Source organism: Astyanax mexicanus, chromosome 1 (genome assembly GCF_023375975.1).
Source record: "Astyanax mexicanus isolate ESR-SI-001 chromosome 1, AstMex3_surface, whole genome shotgun sequence".
Lineage (NCBI taxonomy): Eukaryota > Metazoa > Chordata > Actinopteri > Characiformes > Acestrorhamphidae > Astyanax > Astyanax mexicanus.
In genome coordinates, this window is record NC_064408.1 from 80,165,084 (window position 1) to 80,193,033 (window position 27,950).

General features: G+C 41.0%; 2 protein-coding genes across 3 annotated transcripts; one reads left to right on the forward strand and one right to left on the reverse strand.

Moving 5' to 3' along the window:
• Positions 1–491: 491 nt before the first annotated feature.
• On the forward strand, positions 492–10,889 carry plg (plasminogen). Of its 2 annotated transcripts, none has more exons than XM_049484184.1 (20): positions 492–626; positions 794–826; positions 1,028–1,154; positions 1,246–1,352; positions 2,116–2,230; positions 2,342–2,481; positions 2,587–2,707; positions 3,695–3,813; positions 3,975–4,137; positions 4,847–4,971; positions 5,102–5,258; positions 6,077–6,276; positions 6,380–6,525; positions 6,616–6,709; positions 7,643–7,769; positions 7,945–8,019; positions 8,111–8,251; positions 9,814–9,920; positions 10,037–10,182; positions 10,521–10,889. In XM_049484184.1, the coding sequence occupies exons 1-20, from the start codon at positions 578–580 to the stop codon at positions 10,677–10,679; spliced, it is 2,451 nt and encodes an 816-aa protein (XP_049340141.1). In that variant the 5' UTR covers positions 492–577; the 3' UTR covers positions 10,680–10,889. The 2 variants fall into 2 exon arrangements, with proteins under 2 accessions (XP_049340141.1, XP_049340143.1); XM_049484186.1 differs by having other exon boundaries at positions 507–626; positions 797–826.
• On the reverse strand, positions 10,787–27,895 carry slc22a2 (solute carrier family 22 member 2). The gene is made up of 11 exons (XM_049484191.1): positions 27,351–27,895; positions 25,879–25,982; positions 24,921–25,075; positions 23,334–23,502; positions 23,118–23,232; positions 22,644–22,744; positions 21,066–21,280; positions 20,864–20,972; positions 20,612–20,724; positions 12,404–12,503; positions 10,787–11,932 (listed from the first exon to the last, which is right to left on the reverse strand). Exons 1-11 carry the CDS (start codon positions 27,765–27,767, stop codon positions 11,845–11,847), a joined length of 1,686 nt encoding a protein of 561 aa, XP_049340148.1. The 5' UTR covers positions 27,768–27,895; the 3' UTR covers positions 10,787–11,844.
• Positions 27,896–27,950: the final 55 nt, after the last annotated feature.

Sequence of the window (27,950 nt, forward strand, 5' to 3'; positions counted from 1 at the left end):
TTTCTTGTTCCTATACTGTTCGTGTTGTGTGCTTACACTTGCAAAACCTGGATGTTTTGTAAATGTAGTTTAGATAAGGTTGATTATTAACCTATTGATTTGAGACAGTCATGGAGCAGAAACTAATCTGAGGTAAACAATTTTTTGGTAGAAAATTATAATGACGTTAATTTAATAAGTAGCTTAAATGTCATGTTAAACCCTATTTAACAATGAAATCTGTAACATGTTAAATTTTTTATTGTAATTCTCTCACCTTCTCTCTCTGAGATGCTCATCTGTGACAGTAGATGTAAAGAGAATATATTTTCCCCATGCAGAAAAATCAGCTAATTAAAAACAGTTTAAAGCAAGTCAGATTGCACAAATGGCATTAAAAAACAGGTCAGATTCATATGATGACAAATCGTAATTGTGGGTTCGGACACAAAGGTAAACACAGGGTGACCTCTGCTCTATGTCCTTGCTGAGAGAATGATTGACAGAAGACTGAGATCTATTTGTCTTATTGACATGGTCTGAAAGAGTCAAAATCTGCACTGAAAGCATCTCCTGCACTGCTCTTCAGTGCTACAACATGGACTCAGGCAAAGCTCCTCTCTTGCTCTGCTTTCTCCTTTATACAGGTGAGCTGCTAAATTAACATAATACAGCAACACAGGCTATAGTGATTTTATAGTGTACTGTTGAAATGTCTATAAACGAGCTGAAGTTGCCAGATTATTGTTTTGTGAGCAAAGAGTAGTTGAGTGGCGTTCACGGTTTGAGTAATATTATTAACTTCTGTCATTAGCAGGTGTTTTTACAGGGCTGACTGAGAGTGCAGGTAAAGAACAGTTTTTCTCTTCAGAAATGGTAATTGTGTCCATGTTCACATATGTCCTCTTCTGTACTAAAGCTCTAGTCTGCCAGCAGGGTATTTTGGGGATTTTTTTGTATTTATTTCAACATAACCAAAACATGTAATCAGTTTGGGGGGGTGCAAACATATAAATATTTTAAATATATTTGTATTCTGTTCCCATAGATGTTCTGGATGCATACACTAAAACAGATGGTGCTTGGATACTCACTTTGATAAAAAATCATTACATTGTAAGATCAGTGCAAGAGTGTGCAGTTAAATGCAATACAGAGACATCATTTACATGCAGGTAATTTACTGTAATGTACGTGCTGAACCTCAACTGCAGTACTGACCTCTAGCTGTTATCCCAGTTGAGTCTACTCTAATATTGTTTGCAGGTCTTTTATGTACATTGAAAAAGATCAAGACTGCATAACAATACCAGCCAACTCTAAGATAGAGCCCATCCTCCGTAGAAGATCTATAACTCTATACGAGAAGATAGGTAAGATATTTCTTCTTCTTTACACGTATTCCTGCACATTCATTATGAACATTTGCATTTCCCTGCTGTAGTACACCGAACTGATTATGAGCTGCTTATGAGGTCTTTGGTTAAATAAATCAAATTAGAGTAGGTAGAGTGATTTACACAATAATGTATGCCATTATTTTTGTGTTATCACCTTTGTTAATGCTGTAGAAAAACATAAAAGTTTTTTTTAAAGAACCATACATAGCAGTTTTTCTATTATATAGCAAAACAATTTATCCTTGTAAATGGCCATTCTATAATATATTGTCTTTATGTATAAGAATTTTAGTAAAATAGTAAAAGTAGATGACTATTATTTCCTAGTCCCACAGTGAAGCCCTTGTGCTATCATTTGTCAATTTGCCCCTTGGTGTCCATCAGTTAATAAGTAATCTCCTCAAATCAGAAAACAGTTTGATCTGTGACACTAAACAAAGTCAAAAGGTGAAGAACATTGTCTAAACATGTCCCCTCAACCGGAGCATTGCACAAGTGGTTCATGTTCCATATGGTCAAAATAGACTTCACATTTGACTGTGCCATCTTTTTTCCAGAGAGCTCCTTACTTATTTAAAAAATATACTTATTTTTATATATTAATATAAATGCTGAACTTCCAAGGTCCCACAGTGGAAAATCCATGATATAGTTTTTTTTTTTTTTGCTAATGATTTGTGTTTTAGACACGAGTGTGATGTGTGCTTTCTCTTAAATTAATTTCCTTCCTATCCAGTGTATTTGCTGGAGTGTGTAATTGGCATTGGCACTGACTACAGAGGGACAAAATCCAAGACGAAATCAGGGACACTTTGTCAAAGATGGGAGAGTACATTCCCCCATAAGCCAAAGTATGTGTTTTTTCTTAAATTGTCAATTTTTATGCTCCAAAATGTTTCAGTCAGCAACTGAAAGTATGGCGAATAAACCTGTAATCTGTTATCAACTATATCGTTTTGCAGCATCACCCCCAGGTCGCATCCAAAAGCAGACCTGGAGTCAAATTTCTGTCGAAATCCAGATGGAGACAAGGGAGGCCCCTGGTGCTATACCACCGACCCGGCCAAGAGATGGGAAAACTGTGACATCCAAGACTGCACAGGTACAGGACCTACCCGCTTTTCACCATCAGTGAATTACATTACAGTACATTACAGTAATGTCATGTTCATAACATCTCTTGACACATGGTCCTTAATATCTGTAGAGGAATGCATGCACTGCAGTGGAGAGAACTACAGAGGCAAGATCTCCACCACTGAGAGTGGACTTACTTGCCAACGCTGGGACTCCCAGAAGCCCCATAACCATGGATACATGCCTTCAGTGTAAGCAAACAAAGGTTTTTACTACCCAATAATTATCTCACTTGTCCATTTTATGATGAAAACCTTGTGATTGTACTTAAAATTTTGACAAATTGCTTGAGTCACATTGCTTGAGTCATTATGCAGTCATGTTCTGTTTGTTTTACTGAACTTGTTATTTGGCAAGTTAGTTGAATCAGGCATCCAATATATAATAATATGTCTGTAAATGTTGTATTGTTACATGAGTGGATCCATTCAACACATACAGACACACTCATTTGGAGCACTGATCAGTAAGGATGTTTATTTCCCTCGCCCTGGACTGGAATCAAAAGGGAGCTCAGAGCATTTGGGCAGGAGTTTGAGGCAGCTTCGCTAGAAAGCGTGAAGCTGAAGCCCCCCCACAAGAAGAGATACGGGAAGGGAAAAGGAAAGGAGGAGGTAGAGAGGAAGTGAGGGTTTATATAGGGGGAAGCGTGGGAGGAGTAAAGGTATGGATCAATCTCCCAAAATTAAGCTATATTCATAACTCCACTCTATTAAAATGCCACCCTATTAAAAATGTATGGAATCGTCTGTAAATAGTGACTGATACTTAATACCTGACCTGATTTCACATACATTTTATACACTTAGGTAAAATAAGTGACTTTTTATACGTTATTGCTGTTCAATAACTTGCTTGTTTAGTTTGGCTACATCTGTAACCCTGCCTCAAGTAATAATGAAATAGTGAATGAATGAATTTTCCCCACATATTATTACTTTATATAAGTGGTTGGCCTCTTTTCTGCCCAGCATGCTCCTCAGTATGTTACTCTTGTTAAAATGTGTTTTCTATTGTTCTAAGGAGGTTTAAAATACTGTTTAAAACATATTCAGGTCTAATTTTTACATTATGTTGGCAGAATTGGAGTTAAAAAAAAGATACAAAAAAATTATATGAAGTTCAACACTATCATACATGCAACAAATATATGTTACTATGTGTTTTGTATGGTGCAGGTTTCCTGAGAAGTATCTGGAGGAAAACTACTGCAGGAACCCTGATGGGGAGCCTAAGCCCTGGTGTTTCACTGAGAGCCCCGCCAAACGCTGGGAGTTCTGCTCTGTTTCTCGCTGCAGTGAGCAGTTTTACACTTCTATTATCAGAAACACATGGTTTTAGTTCAATGAATACAACATTTGGCTTCATACACTGATCATGAACATGGACATGGACACTTATCACGGTTTATTAGATACCTTTGATACATATGATACATTTGACTCTTTATTTTCACAGCATCTCCGCCACCAACGATTTTACCTCAGCTGAATTGTACAACTGGAGATGGGAACACGTATAGAGGAACAGTTTCTGTCACAGAATCTGGAAAAACCTGCCAGTCCTGGGCATCTCAGCTCCCTCACAAACACTCAAGAACACCAGACAATTACCCATGCAAGTGAGTATTAATGTGTAATCAGCATAATGCTAGGCCAAGCTGTATTTAATTCTCGATTAATGGCCCCACAATGCACACTTTGCTTAATGGACAAATAGTTCATTAATGGTGTGCACCAATACATTTGCATGAAACTAAACATTAATTTGGGGTATCGTAGAAGATTTTCTTCTCTACTACATATAGACTACAGATAGACCAGTGTCCTACTTAACGTGATAATTCTCATGGGAAAACATATTATACTTAATTATGTTATTTAAAGATCAAGTCAACTCTACTTAACTTTATCTATCCACATTTTCACAAACATTTTATATACAAATAAAACAAGCATTTTCTATTGCATTGTTTTTTTACATTGATGTTGTTTGAGAACTTGCTTGTTTGGTTCTGCCGCATCTGTAACCCTAAAAGTCATAAAAAGATAGTAAGAATTTTCCACACATAATACTGTACATAAATGGTTAGCAGATATATTAAAAATATACCAACAGCAAATGTATATTTTATTTGTTTTTGAGTCTCTGCAACAGATTTGATCTATTGACATAGTTTGACAATCAAGTCCCTTCGGTCGTTTGTAATGACTTTTACACCATTGCAGTAATATGATAAACAAGGATATTTGACCTAAATATGTCAAATAAGTCTTTACATACTATGATAGCACTGGTATATTGAAAGTGTGGGCGTGTGTCTGTTTCAGAGGTCTTGATCAGAACTATTGCAGAAACCCTGACCACGAGAGAAAGCCCTGGTGTTACACAACTGATCCAGAGACCCGCTGGGAGTACTGCAACGTGGAGAGCTGTGGTAACGAGCCACGCCCTGGTCAGTTTCTCATACAATCTGGACTATTTCTTTTAGAATTAGCTATTATGCTTAGCATAGTTTCCACGTCACAGGGATGTGGGTGTTTTGGTGGCACTTCAGAGCTGATATGATTTAAATGTATTGCCAGATGAACCAGTTATCGCTCCAAACGAGGACTGTTATGAAGATAACGGGAGCTCATACCGTGGAGTAATGACAGAGACCATCAGTGGAAAGAAATGTCAGGCCTGGGCATCAATGGAACCTCATTCACATGTGAAGACACCTCAGAATTTCCCTACTGCGTAAGATGATTAAATGCATTTTTAAACCTATCTTGGGGTTGGCGCACAAATAGAGATTAGTCTGAACTTGATGCCATATATAGTACCAGTCAAAAGTTTGGACACACTTCTTTTTATTTAATGTGTTTTATTTTTTATAAAAAAAGTTAATATTGAAGACATTAAAGCTTTATTTTGTAAATATACAAAATGCTTTGAGGACAGATCTGCAAACACTCTTGGTATTTTAAGATCAGTGTCTTTATTGGGTAGAGTTACCTGAAATAGTTTTCTCAGAGTCTTGAAGGAGTTTCTGGAGGTGCTGAACAATAGTTGCTGCTTTTCCTTCACACTGTGAAGCTTCAGGTTATTCCAAATACTACAATCTCTCATTTCAGTTGGGTTTAAATCAAAGGATTGTGGACGTCAAACACTTTTGTTTACTACGTAATTCCATATGTGTTCCTTAATTGTTTTCTTGTCTTTAATATTAATCTACAGTGTAGAGAATACATTTAAGAAAGAAAAACATTAAATGAGAAGGAGTGTCCAAACATTTGACTGCTACTGTATATACTTAAATTAATATTGAAATAATTGGAACAGCAAATATGCAACTTTTAAATGAATGAACAGTTTCTACTTGCTGTACATCCATTTAAAACAGATTTATCAAATGTTTAAATCTAACAATTCAGTGCAATCTAATAACCAGCTGTCTTTTTCCTTAACTATATTTAGTTTATTTAGTTCTTTGATGAAGCAGGTAGTCTAAAAGGAAACCACCATGTTTACAGGGCCTGAAGTATTTTGTATTTGTATTTGTATCCAAACTGCAGAGACTTGAGAAGAAACCTGTGCAGGAATCCTGATGGGGACAGGGCTCCTTGGTGCTACACCACTGATCCCTCAGTGCGCTGGGAATACTGTAGAATAGAGCGCTGTGGCAGCACAACCGTATCATTGACACCTCCACCTGCCCTCAAACCCGTAGTTCCCCCAACACTCCTCACTCAGTCTGTACCCTCAGAGTTTGCAGGTGTGCCCTTTTGAAACGTAGCATGTAGCACTCTCGTGCTGTTTGTAGTTCTCATTCACACAAACCTTGTTAAATGTCTGACACTTTTCGCACTTGTTTGAAGATTGTAAGACAGGCAGTGGCATTAGCTACCGTGGTTCAGTATCCAAGACTGTTGCAGGAGTGACCTGTCAAGCTTGGTCCGCCAGCACCCCCCACCTTTCCAGTTTTACTCCTCAGGCACACCCAGACAAGGGACTGGATTCTAATGTAGGTAGTAGAACTTGTAGACACGAATAAGAAATATAAGACATGTAACTTATTGTATTAATATGCTTTTAACCGAATGGCTTTCCATAGAAATGCAGAAATCCTGATGGTGATGTAAATGGACCTTGGTGTTATACTACAGATCCTAATAAGAAATGGGACTACTGCCAGATTCCAGAATGTGGTAAGCACTGATTGAGTCTGATTGATTCAACATCATATTAAAGACTTTAATGTAATCTCCTGTTGACTTTTGAAACATGGGCTTTGCTATACACTGTTTTAGTTAAGACCAACTATAAAAGTAAAGTCTTTAAGTCTCAATTCATGAATATTTGTGGAAACCCCTTGAAATGAATCCATCCACCACTGTAAGCTGCAGCTAGTGTTGACACATACGTGCAAGCACACACACATTATCTAGTCCCTGTAGAGACGTATTGCCAAAAGAATAGGACTGTATGGAGCAGATAATACATAATACAAAGCTTGGGGTAGCCAATAGAGGGATATACAGCCCCCTGCTATTAATTTAAGGAGCAGTAGAACTGTGTTCTCTGAAGTAAAGGAGCTCCATCCAATATTTTAGATGGAGTTGTGGGAGTTTGGGAGTTGTGGGTGAGGTGCAGTAATGATCATCCACCCTCCTGACCTCACTAACACTCTTGTTGCTGAATGCAACCAAATCCACTCAACAATTGTAACAAAAATCTAAAATCTAGTAGAAATGCATCAAGAAGTGCTTCAATACATTTTGTCCATATTTTGGTGAAATCATATGTTACATATGTCATATATATATATATATATATATATATATATATATATATATATATATATATATATATATATATATTCCTGTTTAAAAGAGTAAACATGTTGTCACACTGTAGCTAAAATGGAAACATTAATTAAATTATATATTTATCTCATTGTTCCTCACACTGTGAACAACATTTCAGAACATAACAGAAAATGGTTTCTACAAAATCTCAGTGGTATTGGGCAAATTGGAGACCAATTTGGTCTTATGTGTCATAAGCCCTGAATCTCCAGTAAGTCAGAATTATGTCATTTTTTAGTAGTTACATAAAAATTAATGATGTGAGATTTATAGCTTTGGATACAGAATATCTGAAGTGCGGGCAGCCAGCAATAAAACCAAGGCGCTGCTTTGGGCGAATCGTCGGTGGCTGTGTCTCTAAGCCTCACTCCTGGCCTTGGCAAATCAGCCTTAGAAACAGGTAAGAAAGCACTACCCAAAAGGTTTTACGTGTGTAATGTATATTGTAGTCTATAACCTGGCTGCCTGTCTGTTCATTGAACTTGAAATACTACATTAACAGAAGAATAATATGTATCCTAAAAAACATTTTTGGAGAGAACTTTTTCAGTGCTTTGCTATATTTTGGCCTATAGGGTTGGTGTTCACTTCTGTGGTGGAACTTTAATTGATGCTCAGTGGGTCCTCACCGCAGCGCACTGCCTTGAGGCGTGAGTAGCACTTTGTGGCTCATGTAAAATTGTGGATTATGTATCTATATTTGTGTTCAGACTTCACAACACACACACAAAAAAAATCTAGTTCTAGGAGACCGTCTTTCTACAAAGTGTACATGGGAATACACACAGAAGCAGCGACGGAATCCTCCAAACAAATACGAGATGTGGAAAAGATTGTACTGGAACCAACTGGAAAGGATATTGCACTTCTTAAGCTAGACCGGTGAGAAAACCTCTTCTGTTGGATCTTTGGAATTTCATTGTGTTGGTAACTGTTTAATGCTGATGCAAAAGATATTATTTTTGTACTTACAGACATTAGCATGTAAAACCCATCTCAAATACTCGCTAATTAGGCCTGTCACGATAACAAAATTCTCAGGACGATATATTGTCCCAGAAATTATTGCGATAAATGATAATATTGTTATTTTAAAGCACCACTATAGAAAATGCTTTTTCCTGCTTTCTGGGCTCCCAAAGGTGCTTTAAGACAATATGCCACACTAACAATATACTAGCATAATAATACTATTACACAGTTAAGCTAACTTTATATTATTAAGAGCAGACATTGGGCTCCCAATATAAAAAATATTTTAATATCGTAAATAACTAAAACAAACAAAGTTCTGAAAAACTGCACGAAATATTAAACAGACTCTTATTCAAAAAATAAAGTAACAACAAATAGATTAAAGTAACATTTACATTGTTTATTTTTTACACATTGGCACTTTTTCTGATCATATATGTAACTATTATATGCTGTAAAACACACATTAGCTTAGTCCATATGATCGAAGACACACAGATAGCTCAGCAGCCCATAGCTCTTGCTACAAATGTATTTTTTAATGTAACTATCTGTTAAATTCTGAGCAAGAAACACCAGCATGTTTACCGTGTGGGGCTTGAGGCAGGATCAACAACAACAGGGGGAACAATTTTTATATTCAATATTCAGCTGGATGAATTGGGCTGGATGGTTGTGCTTTAAATAAGATCTCAGGTTAGTAAGTTAGAATAGCCAGCTTTTGTTTCCACTGTTGTGAAACCTTGTAAACATTCCGGCTGATGGTTCTCCTCGCTCATTTCGCTTAAAGCCAAAATACTCCCAAAATACTCCCACACCGGAGCCGCGGAATACGGCTTTAAAACTTACTCAAACGCTCTCTAAAGCTGTTTAGTTTTGAGAAAGTCCAAGTTGCCTCGAATCGTTCGCTAGCTAACACGTCTCCACACACACACTCCCCGCTGTGTGCGCGCGTATAGCGGCACCGTCACTGCTCACTCTCCCTGCTGCATAAATTCTGCACTGCACTCAGTTCCTAACCGATAGATGTCGCTGTCTGACAGATCCGGCGAGAGCCGGCGAGAGAGCAGCGGGACTCGCTCTCTAATGTAAACAAATCCACGTGGAAACACGCGGCTGTTATCGACTTCGGCAAAATTATCGCGATAAAAAAAAATTATCGGACGATAACTCGATAAGTTATTGCGACAGGCCTATCGCTAATTTGATAAGTACTTGATTGTTGAAATAAAGGACTTGTTTTACTATTTTGCTTCGCCATTTTTGGCACTGAAACCAAAAATTTAATTAGCAAAAAATTAACTTTCAAAGTAAATGATACCCATCAGAATCCAAGTTAAATGTACATTAACTACAGTCTAAATGTTGGTGATCTTCTTCTCTATAGTTTGTAAATTATCTCCACATGAGATATTTGCTCCTTCAAGCACAGCTTTGCAATTATCAAATAAAGATCTTTCTTATTTCAGTCCTGTAGTTTTAAATGAAAAGGTTTCGACTGCATGCCTACCAGACAAAGACTACATTGTACCAACTGGAACTGAATGCTATGTTACAGGATGGGGGGATACAAAAGGTTTGTATGAAAATGGTATTTATGTTGATCTTGGTAAAATTATTTTGATAATATTATTCGATTTCTTAATTTTTCACACACTTACTCTCTCTTTATGTCTTTACCCTGTTTATCAGGAACGGGGGGTGAAGGTGTTTTGAAGGAGACTGGTTTTCCCGTCATTGAAAACAAAGTGTGCAACCGTCCAGCCTACCTGAACAACCGGGTGAAGGACCATGAAATGTGTGCAGGAAACATTGAAGGAGGATCTGACAGCTGTCAGGTACAGAAAAAAATAAATGAACTACTTCCAATATGTGTAGCAGTGTCTTCATTTTAGTGTTATTGAGCTCTACTAAAGCATGAGTAGACTGATAAATCACTGTACTAATCATTATCTACTAATATTACTGAGCTCTACTAAAGCATAAGCAGTAGACTGATAAATCACTGTGCAGTTGAAAAGGAAATTAAAATGTATTATAAATGTATTCTCAATATGCATGCTATGTAGGTAATTGACAGTGTGTTCAGTGTTCCACCACTGCATATTCTACGCAATCTGTGTGTATTTACCACCCTTTCTCTCTCTCTCTCTCTCTTTCTTTCTTTTTTTCTTAGGGTGACAGTGGCGGTCCTCTTGTGTGTTTCTCACAGAAGACCTTTATTCTTCAGGGAGTGACTTCATGGGGACTTGGCTGTGCCAATGCCATGAAGCCTGGTGTGTATGCCCGTGTCTCCAAGTTTATTGACTGGATTGAAAAGGAGACTAAAGGGTAAAGGCCACTGAGTTAATTAAACGTGTACTCCATGTCAGTGTTTTTACATGGGAATCAGGAGATCCTGTTGATGTTCACCAATTGATGTTTGTGATTTTTTTTCCCTCCTTATTTTTTTTTTGTTTAAGTCTCATTATAAAGACTCCACTTCATGTCTACTGAATTTCCCCACACGAAGAAACAATTAAACTCGATACATTTAGCCTCTAAACAGTTTCTTTACTCAGAATACATTACAGTATGTTCAACCAGTAAAAGAACAACATATACATAATAACTAAGCAGGCCTTTACAGAGGAGAGCTTAGTAAATAAAATGTACATCCTAAACAGAAGTGAGAATTATTCAGCTTATTTTCATCGTTTTTTTTTTGTTTGTGCTCAAATCAGTATAAAATAATTTAGTGAAATTGTTATTTTACATTAAACTTTCAATTAAATATTCAGTAAGAATCTTCTGGAGCAGCCCCACAGCTCAGAGCACTGAATAGCAGACTGACCGTGCAGAAATTCCCATTGGGTTTATATTACAAAATACTTTTTAATTAGTTGTTGAATTAGATTCATTTAGATTTAAATGTATGCAGTACCAGTCAAAACATTAGATGCACATTCCCATTCAGTGTTTTTCTTTCATTTATTCTCTGCATTGCAGAATAATATTAAATACATGAAAACAGTTTATATAGACATATAAAATTACGTAGTAAGTACAAAAAAAAAAAGTTTATCCTGCACAATCCTCTGACCTAAACCCAACTGGAATGGTGATTGGGGATGATCTGGAGCTTCACAGTATGAAGGAAAAGCAGCAAGTATTGTTCAGCACCTCCAGAAACTCCTTTAAGACAGAAAATTATTCATGGTGACTCTCACTAATAAAGATACTGACATTAAAATACCCAGTGTGTGCAGATCAGTCCTCAAAGGTAAACGTGGAAGATCTAGAAGGGTCCCAAATATAAAACATATTCTGGTTTGTTTAACACTTTTTGTTTACAGAATAATTCTGCACGTCTTCCTGTATAGCTTTAATGTCTTCCATATTAAATGTACAATGTACAAAATCATAAAAAAAGAAAACACATTTAATGAGAAGAGGAGTGTTCCAAACTTTTGACTGGTACTGCATGTGTTATTAATTATTTAAGAGCAAATACAGTCCGCTTAGACAGTTACTGTCTCTTTGTTATTTGTCACAACTGAGGGAAGTAGATTCTCCAGCTGGTGACTCTTCATAGTATCTTCTTTGTTTCTGAAAGTATGATAATAACATATTTACATTGTTACATAATATCACAGCAACAGCTTACATATGAATAAATTACAACAACAAACAATAGAAGAACATGAACAGAGTACAGTGGGCATTTTGTAACTTAAGAGCATTTTTTACACATTCAATTGTTAGTTAAATCAATGTAATTTATTTGGACAGGTGGGAATACAGTTTGCACTTGTGTAGTTGATTTTGCACTTGGATGCAAAACAGCTACACAAAAACCCTTGAGAGGAAGTGGTCTTAGTCAACATGCAAATTAACTCTAGCGTAGATCTTTTGTGGTGATCTGACCCTGAACTACACCGAATCAACTACCAGGTTGTAACCAGGTTTAACCTTTGTTGAGACGTCTTTTACTTTACTGTGTGAAGACAAACCAAACCGGGGGGAAAATGCTCAAAGTTTACAAACCAGCCATCTGTGTGAAATTGTCTTTACTCTTACCGGTTTGGGTATTCAATGTCATCAATGGTTTCTGGAAGAGGCACTCCTTTGGTCTCGGGCAGTAGCAGCACCAGTCCACCAGCAACGAATGCTAGGACTCCTGTTAGACCAAATGTTCTATTACTGCCTGCATGTTTTTTTACACTCATGAAAAAAAAAATTCCACAACACAATACATTGAAGTCAGGTCTAGTTTATCTACAGAAAATGTATGTGGCTAATTTGTTTATATATTGTACTTTTATGGTAGAGTATCTAATCAGTATTGACACATAAGGCAAATTCCATTTTTCCTAAACTGCTGACTAACTGCAGTAGTGATCTGATTAAAGCACTACACTAATGCGATACATGTTGTTTATGTGCAGATTTACAGTAAAAACACACAGAGGCTTTCCCCACACCCAATGTCCTGTGCTCATATTTGCTGTAGCAGTTGCCAAGGTCCAGATTATCTGTCAGGGGCTTTCGAGGCATTGGTGACCACTCAGCGAGGTCCTGTATTTACGTGGCTACATTACCATCAAATTCTTAATTTATTATTTATTTTTAAACTGAAAAATGAACAAAAACAGTTCAGTTTGTTTACAGATTAAGTAAACACTGCACGCATGTTTAAGTCAGTCAGTAAATGTTAAACCATCATCTGACGATTAATAAATATTTTGCACAGATAATCAGGAGACTTCACTTAGCTAGCATGATAGCTAACATTTTGTTCACCACAGAACACACTCAAGTTTTTTAAACTGAAACTCCACTTATATTCTGTAAATGTTTAGATGAAAATGACAGCGTGACAGTGTGGTTAGAGCACAGAAATTGTTGTTTTTTCCCATGGTGTTAGGTTCTGAAGCTCACTTGCTAAACTAGCCTCTAGTACAGATACATGGAGTATCAGAGAGCTCAGTACAGCTGTTTTTAACTAACCTGAGTACACATAATATAAACTTATTTTTATATATAAACTTATTTTATATAAATAAACTGTCAAAGGGAGTGAAGTCAAAGGTATTGGCTAGATAACTAACTAATGTTAGCTAACAGACTTAATGCTAACACCACAGCACAGACTGTGTTCCAGCTAAAGGAGGCTCAAATCACACACTTTTAGATAAAGATAAAGCTTTAACATGCACAGAGGTGAATGATATCAGGAATGTTTTGAGGTACACCTTGCAAACTCTAATGTTCAGGGTTAGTGGCTTTCATTTGATTTAAACAGAGCACATTGCTAAACTTACAACATAGATGGTCTTCAAAGAGCAATGTCACATTTGGCAGAGAGTGCCGCCACCCTGTGGCCATCTTAAACACACATGAAAGAACTTTAGGTTACGACCGTAACCCCGGTTCTCTGATAGCATGAGTGAGGTATCTCACTATGGGATACGCCCCTCTCGCGTATTCCTCAGAAGCACTCTAACATTACGCCAGCCCTTACTGGCTGGCCAGGTCTGACGTCCGCGGGGGGAGGCACCCCCTATAAAAGCAGGTGCCCGAGCGGCAGAACGTCATTCAAAGTTAGCTATCTCTTCTCGCTCATTGCAAGAAGGGTGGTCCGGTGAGATACCTCACTCATGCTATCAGAGAACCGGGGTTACGGTCGTAACCTAAAGTTCTCTTTCAAGCATTCATTCGGTATCTCACTATGGGATATGCTTACTCCCGTATTGCCGGACAAGCCAACCTAGACGCTGCTTGACCTGACATCAGACTGGCGCGTCTTGAGCCAGCGCTGAGCTAGTGCTCAAAACAGCATGAGCCAAACGTGATGAAGTAACGTCAAGCCTGTAGAACCTCATAAAGGTTGTAGGTGATGACCAACAAGCGGCCGCACATAGCTCTTGTAAGGACACCCCTTTAAAAAGAGCCCATGATGTGGCAATACCCCTCGTAGAATGCGCACACAGACCATCGGGGGGGTTCAACCCTTTTGCTGAATAGGCCAAGCCTATAGCTTTTACAATCCAGTGTGAGAGACGCTGTTTTGTAATGGGCTTGCCCTTATGAGACCCGGACCAGGAAATAAATAGTTGATCTGATTTCCTGAATGACATGGTCCTGGTCAGATACGCTCTCAAAGCGCGCACAGGACATAGCATATGTAACCGCTGCTGTTCCGGAGACGAAAACGGCGGTGGGTGAAAAGCAGTGAGCTCCAACGGAAGACACGAATAAGACGTGTCCATAACCTTAGGAATGTACGCTGGGTTAGGTCGCAGAGAAACGTTAGAGTCACCTGGACCAAATTGCATACACGAAGAATGCACTGAAAAGGCGTGTAAGTCGCCAACTCGTTTGGCAGACACGAGCGCCATAAGCAGTGCTGTTTTAAGTGAAAGCATCTTCGAATCCACCTCCAGTAAAGGTTCGAATGGAGGTCCGGATAAAGCCTCTAGTACCAGAGGCAAATCCCACTTAGGAGATAAAGGTTTTGATACAGGGCGCAAGCGACGCACCCCGCGCATAAATCGACAAATGAGGGGGTGTTGCCCCAACGTTTTGCCATTAAGTCCTACGTGACACGCAGAAATAGCAGCTAGATACACTTTGATAGTGGAAAAAGCTCTACCATTTTCAAGAAGTGTTTGTAAAAATAACAAAACACTCCTTACAGAGCATTGGTATGGCACTTCATCTGTGTCAGTACACCAATCCTCAAACACACGCCACTTAGCATGATACAAAGTGCGTGTGGACGGTGCCCTAGCACTTTGGATGGTAGCTACTACATTCTGAGGCAGCCCACATGACGTCAAATTTAACCCTTCACGGGCCAAGCCCAGAGAGCTAGGCGCTCTGGGTGAGGGTGAAAGATTTCTCCCCGCGCCTGCGAGAGCAGATCCCTGCGCAGTGGGAGGGGCCATGGTTGAGCGTAAAGCATCTGCGTTATCTCCGCTAACCAAGTCTTTTGTGGCCAATTCGGTGCTATCAGAATAACTGATAGACCCGCCTCTCTCACTCTGATTAGAGTAGGGGATATCAGAGCTAGTGGAGGGAAAGCGTAAAGGAGGGCACGCGGCCACTCGTGTGCCAGCGCGTCCACTCCCAGCGGAGCATCCCTGTCCTTCAGTGAGAAAAACTGGTGGCACTGTGCGTTCTCCCTGGATGCGAACAGATCCACTGCTGGGAGACCGTACCGCTTCCAGACCATATTCACCACGTCTGGGTGAAGTTTCCACTCCCCATAGCGAGGGTGGCCCCTGGAGAGTAGGTCCGCCCCTCGATTTGACACTCCCGGCACATGCGTTGCTCTGAGTGAGAGGAGGTTGGCATTGCTCCAGATAATCAGTCTGTGTGCTAGCCTGTGAAGTTGTAGGGAGCGTAAGCCCCCCTGCTTGTTGATGTAAGCCACCACAGTCGTGTTGTCCGTACGGACCAACACATGAGAGTTTTCCACATACGGAAGAAAATGACGTAGAGCCAGGCATACTGCCCTGAGCTCCAGAACATTTACATGAGCCAAGCGTAAGCTCGGACTCCACTGTCCATTTACCGACCTCCCTTCGTGGGTGGCACCCCATCCCCATAGAGACGCATCGGTAGTGATTACTTTTCTGGCACTGATCGTGCCTAACGGTGCGCCCTGTGACAGGAAGCGCGGATGCTTCCACAGTCGCAGTGTCCGCGCACCCTGAGCTGACACAATAATTTTCCTGCGTGCGTACATTCGCGGGTCCAGACCGAGTTTCGCCACCCAGCGCTGAAACCCCCTCATATGTAGCCTCCCTAGGGGAATAGCAGCCAATGCTGACGCCATCAGACCCAAAAGTCTGTAGCACATCCTCAGCTCCACATAATTTCCCCTTCGAAACTGGGCGAGGCATGCCTGAAATGCCTCTACTCTGTCTGGGGAAAGCCGAGCTCTCATCGCCACTGAGTCTAGGGACAGTCCGATGAAAGTTACTGACTGGCTGGGGTTCAGCACACTTTTGGCCAAGTTGATTTGAAACCCCAGCCATGAGAGGTGTCTCATTAAGTATTCGGTGTGTGTCACGGCTTCTTCCTTTGACTTTGCAGCCAAAAGCCAGTCGTCCAAATACGTTGCCAGACGAATTCCATTCGCCCTGAGCGGCCCTATCGCTGCTTCTGTGCATTTGACAAAAACGCGCGGGCTCAGAGAGAGGCCGAACGGGAGTACCATATACTCGTATGTCCTCCCCTGAAAGGCGAATCTGAGAAACTTTCTGTGGGGAGGGTAAATGGGAATGTGAAAGTATGCATCTTTTAGATCGATGGTGGTGAACCAATCGTCTGGGCGTACAAACTTTAGCAGTGCTGAGTGAGTCAGCATCCGGAATTTGTACTGTCTGAGGTGTTTGTTTAACGCTCTCAGGTCCAGTATAGGTCTCATGCCCCCTCCCTTTTTGGGAACTATAAAATACCTCGAGTAGAAGCCGCTCCGGCTCTGCGTTGGAGGTACTACTTGAATCGCTCCTTTCTCTAAAAGAGAGGCTATCTCTGCTTCTAGAAAACTGGCAGCATTTCCCCTCGCCTGTGACCATATTATGTCTGAGAATCGAGGGGGGGTGTGTGAAAATTGGAGCCTGTACCCTTTCTCCACAGTTCTGAGCACCCATTGCGACGCGATACACGCGCGCCAGCGCGCTATTCGCTGTGTTACAGCTGGCTGCAGCGCCACCAGTGGAGCACTGCTGCCCTCTAGTGGAGGGCAGCACTGCCTCGCTCTGGCAGCTGCGCATGCGCGCGTGGCCGGCTCTGGTACAGAGCTTATGTGGCCCTGCGCCGCTAAGTGCACAGTGTTCCTTATGTTTTTCAACAATAGGGCATTTTTGTTTTGAAGTGCCCTCGGCCCGTGGCCTGGTTGCACAATGGGGTACAATTTTATTTTTGTTGAACACAGTGTGTTTTTGACAGTGGACAGGGGTTTTCTGAACTGAACAAAGTCCCACACTTCTGAACTGTGAGCCGCAACTGCAGGCTCTAGGGACTGGTCCCCCAGTGGGAGAGGGGCGTGTGTCTGGCAAACACGCTTTCCCTCCCCCGGCAGCGAGTTAGGTTGCCTGCGAGGCCCTCTTGCCCAGGCGGGCGCGAGGCGGCGCTTGTCGGCTTCCGTGCTGGTCCACTGGTGCAGCTGGCTTGTTACCCCATGCTCCTCCACTCTCAGCTTTGGGTTTTGCTGGTGGTCTGGGCTGTGGTGGGGTGGGTCGCTTTGGAATCCTGTAGCCAAGCGGAGCACGCGCTACCGCTTGTGCAAAGGATGGGCGGGGCGCTGAGGCAGGAGGTGGGTGCACTTTCCTGGGCAGACAGGTTTGCAGAGCCTCACCCTCCCGCTTCTTTTCCTCACAGCGGCGTTGCATAGCAGCCATAGCGGGGCCGAACAAGCCCTTTGGATCCACAGCAACATCCAGAAGCTGGACTTTTTCGCGGTGTGAGAGGCTAGACAAGTTGAGCCAGCGCGCTCTCTCCTGCGTGACCATGATACTCATCGCCCTTCCTGAAGCCTGGACAGCACAGCGATGTAGGCGAAGGCATAAGTCGGTCACCACGCACATCTCGTCCCAGAGCTTGTGCTCCGTGGTTCCGGCCATCTCCTCCTGAAGCTCAGCCTGATACGCCATCAGCATAGACGATGCGTTCAGAGCTCGCACACCGAGGGCAACGGATCTGTATGCCTTGTCGGTCATGGAGGACTGGAATCCGTCCGCCTTTGACGGGAAGCTAGGCGCGGATGTGGTCATGAAGGCTTTCTGGCCAGGATGGAGGTGGTGAGCGACCAGCGGCTCCACCTGCGGCAGATTGGACAGTCCATTCGCCTCCATTTCTGCGCAGTCCAGCGTAGCACCGCCCAGGACCGGGTTTTTCGATGAGAAAGGTTTCGGCCAGGTGCGGGTCATTTCTTCCAGGCACTCGGGGAATAGCGGAAGAACCTGTCTCTCCATACTTTTCACCCTGGGTAAGCGCTTGCCTTCATACCGAGAACCGGCCTTCTCGGGCAGAGCGCTGGGCCATGGAATGCCCAGTTTTCCTGCGGCGCGCTTGCATACGTCGTGCAGGCTCGCACCAGCAGCTGGGGAACCACCGACCTCGCCTTCCGCGCCTGAGCTACACTCGCGAGGGGCTTGAGGCATTGCTGCCTCCGTCGGTGGAAGGAACGGATCGTCATCGTCCTCGTAGGGGAGGATGTTGTCCGAACCGTCCAGTGAATCCAGCTCCGCGTCGAGGAGTTCATCCCGCTCCTCGCGCATGCAGCCGAGCTCGTCGAGCAACGGAGATACTTCATCCATGTGCTCGGCCCAGTTTGCACTGGTACTGGCTGCAGACACCTGAGGTTGACCCTCGGGAGCTGGAGGCGCCGCCATCATGGGGTCTCGATCGGTCAAACTAGCATGGCGTGCTAGTCGACGACGGAGACTTTTCATGGGCAGGCGGGCGCAGTGGATGCAAGAACCCGTGGGGGCTAGTGCGTCTTGGGCGTGTTGCAGCCCGAGGCACTCATTGCAGCAGGGGTGAGTATCTCTTGCAGAAATATTGTTCCCACATGAGCATAGCCGCCCCAGCTTCTCATCTCTCTCTGAGGGAGAAAGAGAAGCCATTGCTAGTTAGCTTTGCAGCTAAAGTAACTCTTAGCTTTCCGGCTAAGTGTAGTTGGCTAAGGCTAATGTTTGGTGACAAGCTAGCCGATAGCACAGGATATAGGGTTCAGCGTACTCTAGTTTGGTGACTAGCGAGTTGCACTGAGTGTTGACCACTGTTTGGAGACAGACTGGTTAGATAGTTGTTTGGAGACAAGCCTATCTTAATTGTGTCGAATGTCGCCGTAGTTAGGAATTAGCGCCCGGCGAGCGAGTGGTTAGCTCTGCTCTGTGGACAGTAGCGTAATTCCTTGGCAGCGTCGACTTGAGTCGCTTCTGAGCGAGAAGAGATGTTTGAATGACGTTCTGCCGCTCGGGCACCTGCTTTTATAGGGGGTGCCTCCCCCCGCGGACGTCAGACCTGGCCAGCCAGTAAGGGCTGGCGTAATGTTAGAGTGCTTCTGAGGAATACGCGAGAGGGGCGTATCCCATAGTGAGATACCGAATGAATGCTTGAAAGAGAACTAGCTATTTTGGATTTTATTAGCTAGACACAGAGCAGAAATTTGGCACGTCAGACACATCATATTTATAAAACACCATCCTAGTTTGGAGATACCGCTAAACTGTTCTAATACTGTGGTAAACTGTATTACCATTATCAGTGGCAGATTCAGGCTATTTAAAGAGCTAGGGTAGAAAAATAAGGCACCTTCTTCATGGTATGGGGCTTGCACATTCTAGAGGGGCTGTAGCTAAAACTAAAAAACATCAATAGATGAAATAGATGCAATTTTTTTTACAATCCCTGACAACAAATTACTCTGTCTTTTAACATATTTTAGAGCAGTTTATCCCATTATGAAAGTGCCTATAGGCAGGGGCGGATTTGGAAGTTCTGGGGCCCCAAGCAATATTTTTTTCCGGGGGCCCTGATCAAATGGATTATTTTGTATAGAAAAATGCAATATTGACTCACCTTGCACTATTTTCAATCTTCATACTACCCTCAGAATTGAACCATTTTTGTTTCAGGGTTGTGCCAAAGCTACCTTAGGCTACCTAAGCTTAACTTCGGTGTCAAACAAAAAAGAAATAATGCGTTTCGTTTTTGTTTTTTCCGCCAACCTTTGGGCCAGCAGGGGGCCCCCTGATCCCTGAGGGCTCCAAGCAATTGCATGGTTTGCGTCGTAGTAAAATCTGCCCCTGCCTATAAGGCACCACTTCACATTGTTACTACTGGTGGGCACTTAAAGAGGCCCCCAAGCTCACACTTTATCATGTTTATCATGTTAGCAACACATCTCATTTACTTACTCATTCACTATCTAGTAGAAGGTGGCATAGAAAGCACTTAATGGCACCATTTTTAAATCAAAGATCAGAAGGGCACCAATAGATGGGCACTTATCAAAATATTCATAATATTGAGGGACATTATCATATTTTATTGCAAGAAGGGGAATCCTTGCAGGCACTTAATCATTTCTTTCACTAGAAGAAGGGCAGACAGTAGGGCACTTAAAATTTTTTTGCCACTTCAGGGCATGGAGTTACTAGGGTGGGGCGGTTGCCCCCCTGTCACCCCCTATGAGTCCACCAGTGACCATTATACTGCATTAGAGTACACTTTGCCTTAAAAATCATGTTTCAGAACATTCATACTTACCAAAAATGATAAGTGGCAGCTCCAGCCAGATGACTGCTAATCTGTACAGCAGGAACGGGGCTATGATTCCGCCGATGTCACACAGTGTTGAACACACAGACACACCCAGATTCCTGCACCGACACAGTCATAATTAGTTACTAGGAAGGCTCTTATTTATCATATTGATCTCAAACCAGAGCACCAGTATGACATCACTTTGTGCAATATTTTAGAAACACATTGCTCTTACATTGTTTAGATTGGATGTACCTGATGAAGGTGGGGTACAGTTCGGTGTTTACAAATACCACCATTTCAAAGGCCATAGTGATGCCCAGCCTGCCAATGCAGGCCACCGCTGTCTTCAACCATAATACACCTGTGTAGATAATAGGTAAATCATGCACATGTATTGTAATGGATTAAATTTGTTAAGCTTTTAGTTCTCATTAACCTTTATTACTAAACTTACTCTCTGGAATGAATGCTGTGATAAGGCATGCAGCTCCAGACACTATGTTGGCTGCTGCGAATGGTAGGCGCCGGCCAATGCGCTCAATGGTAAAAAGGATGAGGAAGGCAGCAGGGAACTCCACAATCCCTGAAATGAGGAAGTCAATGTAGATGTTTCCTCGCAGAATCCCCAAACGCATGATCAGACCCTGATAGACCACCGCACTAGTGAACCTGGAGGAAAGAAGGGATCTTAAATCATTCAAAGCTCAACCTTAGAAATACTACCTTGCAGCTTCAGATGTTGGATGTTAGATACTGAAGCCCAGTTGTGTCCAATCTAACGTGCAAGAAGCTGGAATAGAAAGTAGAAGTACGTCTGATTTTACAGGTTTGGTCTCAGATTTTAAACAACTAATCAGGATCTACTGAGCTCCTGTTACACTGAAACGAATCCCTGCAACCACAAAAATCCCTTTGTGGATATGACTAGACATCTAGTGCTGTATAGACAAGCTATGGCTGAACAATATAGCAAAAATCTAAAAACCAATATACAGTATTTGATCATTTCGGTCAATACAATACGAATTTCCAAAATTAAAATGAACACTATAAAAGCTTCCACCCTTGGTCCACCTAAACACACATTGATAGAGCAGGGTGATATTGTAAAAATATTATATCAATATACTAAAAGACATTTTCACGATACTCAGTATTTATCATATTTTGACACACAAACTAAATGCATCAGAAAGATTCAGAAGGGTTATAGATTGATAACCCTTGCTGAAGTCTCGGGCTTGAAGATATGGCTAATTTTTTTACTACAAAATATTTCTTAATTTTCATCTGTACAATAATAATTATCCAATGATCAGTCAGTGAAAGATGTGGTAAATAATGTAAAATGAAATATTAGAAATATGTTCTGATTTTGAATTATTTTCCAGACCAACTGAGACAGACCTTCATCAGTGGTCTGTTTCTGCAGAGCTGCTCTTGAATGAATATTGACTAAATTTTAGTGGTTATTGACTCTGTAGAAAGTTGGTGATCTCTGCACACTATATACCTCAACATCCACTGACCCTGCTCTGTTATTTTATGCTGCCAGAGTGAGTTGCTTTTATTCCCAGTCACTTGCACTGTGTCATATATCACTGACAGTTGGCTGTGGAATATTTAGTAGCGAGCAAATTTTTATGACTGGACTTGTTGCACAGGTGCTACATCCTATCACGGTGACACGCTAGAATTCACTGGAGCACATGAGCTCCTAAAAGAGACCCATTCTTTCATTAACGTTTGTAGAAGTAGTCTGCATGTCAAGGTGTTTGGTTTTAAACATCAGTGTCCATTTAAGTGATTGGAACCTGAGATCAATGATTTCGATGGGTGAGCGAATAATTTTGGCAATAAAATATGGTAATTAGCTGTGGCAAAAACAGTCCAGTGATTAATAAAATAGAGAAAGGATGATGAAGTGTACAAGGGGCCAACAAAGGCAGTGATTAAGGAGTATAAGCTAAGAGAAAGTTCTAAACTGTAGATTGACTGCACTTCACATGTGAGCTGAACTTATCCAACGTACCAGTTGAAGCTGAGAATGAGGGTGTGCTTTCTTATCTTGGGGGTTCTGATCAAGTCCATAAAGGAGCCAGTGGAGGTTTCCGCATTATCATCTTTTAGGTTCTTTGGAGAAAGAAGAGTTATTTGATCACCTCATGCATTTTTGGTTCTATTTATGACTATAATAAATTAATCTAAAGTGTTTGTGTAATGATGTAATGTGTAAAAATGTCCAAGTCCAAGTCCAAGAGGTGTGAAATCAAATAAAACGCCACAGTTTATCTACACAAATTTGATTAGTCACAACCTCTCTTGTGTTTATTAGCACTATTCGTCTTAAAGAAAGCAAACATTAAATACCAAGTTACTATTGCTTGGTATCATCAAAGATAAGCAATCAATTATCACAAATATATTTTAAATAAAGTATTTCGCCAAAATGATTCTTTTACTTTACATATTACTAACCACACTCCACACTGAACAAAGGAAGCACCTTAATGTTTTGGGAGAGAGTCTTCTTATTCTCTTTGGCCATTGCCTGAGTGACCTCCACAGCTCTACTGGACTTGTTTTGAGAGAGAAGCCATCTTGGTGACTCTGGGACGAACCTGCAGAAACCGTCCGTGATTATTAAAACACACATCACAACAATCAGTGACTTCGAAACACAACCATATGAATGCTGTAATAGAACACCCTCACACCTCACCAGTAGTAGGACAGGAAGATGATATAGGGCACTGTGAAGGCCACCTGCAGCCAACGCCAATTGGGGATGAGGTAAGCAATGAGGGCCAGCAGGAGGAGGCCGAAGCTGAAGAACATCTGAAAGAGCACCCCCACCGTCCTCCTGTACTCCACCCCCACCAGCTCTGTGACTAAGCAACAACACAAAAGCCAAAACTGGGTTTAAAAAAAGCTCCTGCCACAGAAGAGGGGCCTTGTTTACCAGTTCTGAAAGACTGCTTAATGCTATTCCCAACATTACTGATCCAAAATATCAGTAAATGACGATGATGATGAAGTTTTGTAGATGTGCATGAGAAGAAAAAGGCACCTTGATTTGAGAGTACACTGTAAAACCCAGTTATGGTACCCAGATATGGTAACTGCACCACATGCAATATTCTCCTATATTAATGAATGTAGCTTTCACACCAGCTATGCATGTTACCACCATGTTACCAAAATAAAAAATACGCTTTGTGTCTATTTTTCACACGTGTAATAAAGAAAAAATACAGAATGCAGTACACACACAATACTGTGAATCTGTGATACTTACAAATTTACTCTGTTCATTAGCACCACCATGTGGAGTAATGAAGCAGTAACTAGAGTTACTCAAAATAGGGGGCTATTCTTAGTTTTGAGCACCAATGTTTCAATAAAAATATTTATATTTTATGGCATGTATCTATAATGCATTGCAAATGAAAACTATACAATATATTACAGTAGCAAGTTTGACCCACCCCTAATAATAACATATACTGCCCAGCCAAAAATAAAAAGGTCACATACACTAATATTTTTTTGGACAGCCTTTATCTTTGATTGCTGCACTCAGTCACTGTGGCATTGTTTCAGTAAGCTCCTACAATGCCACAAGATTTATTTCAATCCAGTGTTGCATTTATTTTTCACCAAGATCTTGCAGCATTAACGATGGTAGAGTCTGACCAACCGCTGCACAAAGTCTTCTCCAGCACATCCCAAAGATTCTGAATGAGATTAAGATCTGGACTCTGTGGTGAACAATCCATGTGTGAAAATGATGATCTCATGCTCCCTGAATCACTCTTTCACTATTCCAGCCCCATGAATCCTGATATTGTGATCTTGGAATGTACCCGTGCCATCAGGAGAAAAAATCCATTAATGAAATAACCTGATCTTTATTCAGTATATTCAGGTAGTCAGCTGACCTCATTCTTTCAGCACATACTGTTGCTGAATAAAAACTGAATAAAAAAGACCTGAATAACTGCAGCATCAACCCCACATCATTACTCCAGGTGGAGACTTTTTTGTTGGCTAGGCAAGTATATCAATAAACGGCCAAATAGTAACTTGTAGCAGCAGCACTACAAGTGTGGAAACTCTGTCAAGTTATGATGCTGTTGTGATACACATAGTTTGCTGTATAAAGAGACATTTAGAAAGAAAAGTGTCTACAATTCTGTTTTTTTTAAGCTGTTGGAGCCGTGAAGCCGTGAAGTATTTTAGCTTGCAGTGGCACTTCTGTTCAAAAGTCAATAGGTTTAAAGTAAAGATTAGCAGCATGCTTACTTACTCAGCACATATGCAGCCATCCAACCTCCCTTAACCCCGAAGCCATGAAGAGCTCTGAACACCACCAGTGAGATGTAGTTGGGGGATATGGCCACCAGAATTCCCGTAACTGCGTTCAGGATATTGGACAAAAGGAAGCTCATTTTTCTGCCAAACCTAGAAAGACACAACAGTTTATTTTCCACAGAACAACTGTAATAAGATTCATTCACCCTGTGTAATTTTGAATGAACCTGATTGTGCCATTTTTACCAAATGACAGAGGTATGTTAGGCTAAGTAGGCTAAAGCCCTGTCCGGACGGGATTAGTTTTTCAGGGGTCCTGGGGTAATTTTCTCTTTTATGGGGGGTCCCCTGTAATTTTATTCCTGTCCAGAACGACCATGTATGTGTTTTTCTCAGATGTCCTCTAAGAAAATTACAGGCTGAATTACCTACTGTTTTTTCTCTGAACTCCTTGGTCCTCTAGTAATTTCAGTCCCGTCCAGATGCACATTTCTGGGTTTCGTCACCTTGCGTTTAGTAGAATAGCTATTTGTCCACTGCTATGCACCGTAATTACACTTTTGGGCACGCGTTTCCAAGTAGATCCACCTAAACACAACACCTAGTGGAAATGGAGGAGCTACTGAACGTGATGTAATGTGACTGAGAAAGCAAAAACACTCACTGGTCCTGCTGTTTTTTCAATTATAGTCCAGATGCAGGAGTTTTATCACTGAATAGAAGTGTGAAATATTTTTCACAGACGTCCCCCTGAGAAACTAATCCCAATCCTGTCCGAATAGGGTTTAAGTCACAGTAATATGCAGCTTTGTCTTGTGTATGAGTGCAAACTAACAATACCTTGTAGCATAACCACAATAAATAAAGAAATCAAATGCTGAAAAAAAAACATTGTTTGATTTTTCTCTTTGCTGAGGACATTAAAGAATAAAAGAGAACAACAGAGTTCATACTTATCAGCCAGGTATCCGATGGTAATGCTGCCCACCAAGAAGCCAATGCCAAGCACTGCCTGAAACACGTCCACCAGCCAGGCATCATCACACACCAGATCAAACTGAAACACAGCACTCCTCGTCATCAAATATTACAATAATTCTTAACAATACATACTTCAAAATAAAGCCTGAATGGTGTTGAGCTTGAATGTACAGCTCTAGCAAGACCTGGGTCACACTTTATTTTGATGACCTCTATAGATGTTTGAAGCTGCTTGTTATGGTAACTGCCTGGTGAAACAGTGAACAGCAAAGGTGAGGTTTAGGGTTAGATTTGATATGATATGATGATATGATATCTAAACCATTCTAAATCCAAAGTCCTCTTTTGCAGCTGTAACAGCAGGTCTGGAACTCTGCAGTTAGTGAAATACTACTGATAGTTGATAGTGGAATTTGTAGGAGAGAAGCAATTTCACAAACTAACTTTTTACAGTGGTGGCATCCTATTCCATTAGCACACTAAAGTTCCCTGAGCTCTTTAGAAACACTCATACTTCCACTGATGCTTTTTCTCCTAATAAAAGAAAAAAGTGAAAGGAAAAGTTAAAATGTTATATTTCTCCACCAAAGAAAACTCCAGTCTTTTACGCATCTAATCATCTACCAGTATTCTTAAACAATACAGTGTTCTAAAGTTAGAAGTGAAGTTTAAGGCAAGAGTCTGCAGGATTGGAGCAGGTTAGTCACAACAGTTAGCCCACTAAGATTAGAGGCATGATGCCAACAGACACAGCTGCATTTGATTTGATCTGAGATGCTGGTGCTCTAGTGCAACAACTACTAAAAAAAAACCTCAATAAAATTTAAATACGACTTTTTATTACTTAAACTCTTATGTAACACTTATTTATATCATACGTGGACCACAAAACATTTTAAAAACAATATTTTTGGCATGTGAAACACTACCTTTTACATTTAAATGTATTTAAAAGTAATATGAACTTTATTCCATTTATTCTATATTTATAGTTTTAGACCATTTCAGTAAAAGCATTTTTTGATAAAAAAAAGTCCACTTAACATATAGCTCTTTTTTGAAACTGTACTTCACAGCAAAACTGGCTGCCCCTTAGAAATTAGAAAAATCATAAGCAACTTTTGTACAATGTTGTGGTGGTAAAATCCAGCCATGCATCATATGGAGTCCAGTCTTTATATATGCATTAAAAGGGCATAATAATAATAATAATAATAATATATATATATATATATATATATATATATATACATTATTATATTATATTATATTAAATATATCTAATAATATATTATATATATATATTATATATATATATATATATATATATATATATATATATATATATATATATATATATATATATATATAATCATTTATAATAATATAATAATACCCTATGCTGAAGTGTTCCCAAAAGAAAAAAAAGCATACAATCCCTTACCTCAGTAACAAAGGACTCTCTATGCTCGTAATCATAGTGCCAGCCATTCTTGCAGGCAGTTATTGGCAGTCCAGCTCTCTGCACCTCAGTGGTTTCACTGTCCAGACCATCACAGTTGAGGTCAGTGCTGTTCCAGTCCACATCATATCTCTGGCACTGACTGGGTCCCACACCAGCAGAGCTGTTGACTAAAGGTATGATGAACTGGCGGGCCTTCTCTGGACCCAAACCACAGTGCTTTTGAAGCTGCTCCAGCCCAGGATCTTGGCACCAGTGCTCCGGAGTGAAGCCCTGGAACACTACACCCACATATACACCTGCAAACGGCAAGGACACCATACACAGCAGTCCGAATATACGCTTCTGGAACCTGCCGAACTTGCCGGCCTCCTCCAAAATGTCGTCAAAAGTGGTCATGATGGAAGCTGTGTGTGTGAGTGCGAGCACACCAGGGCTGGCTCTTTCCAAATTTCAGCAACCAGGGGTATTTACACACATCCCAGTGCAGAGTCCAGAAATAAGGTTGACCCTCGAACCAGCCATGCTGAGATTGACCAACGATGTACTGAGGACAGGCGGAACCATGTTACTCTTTAATAG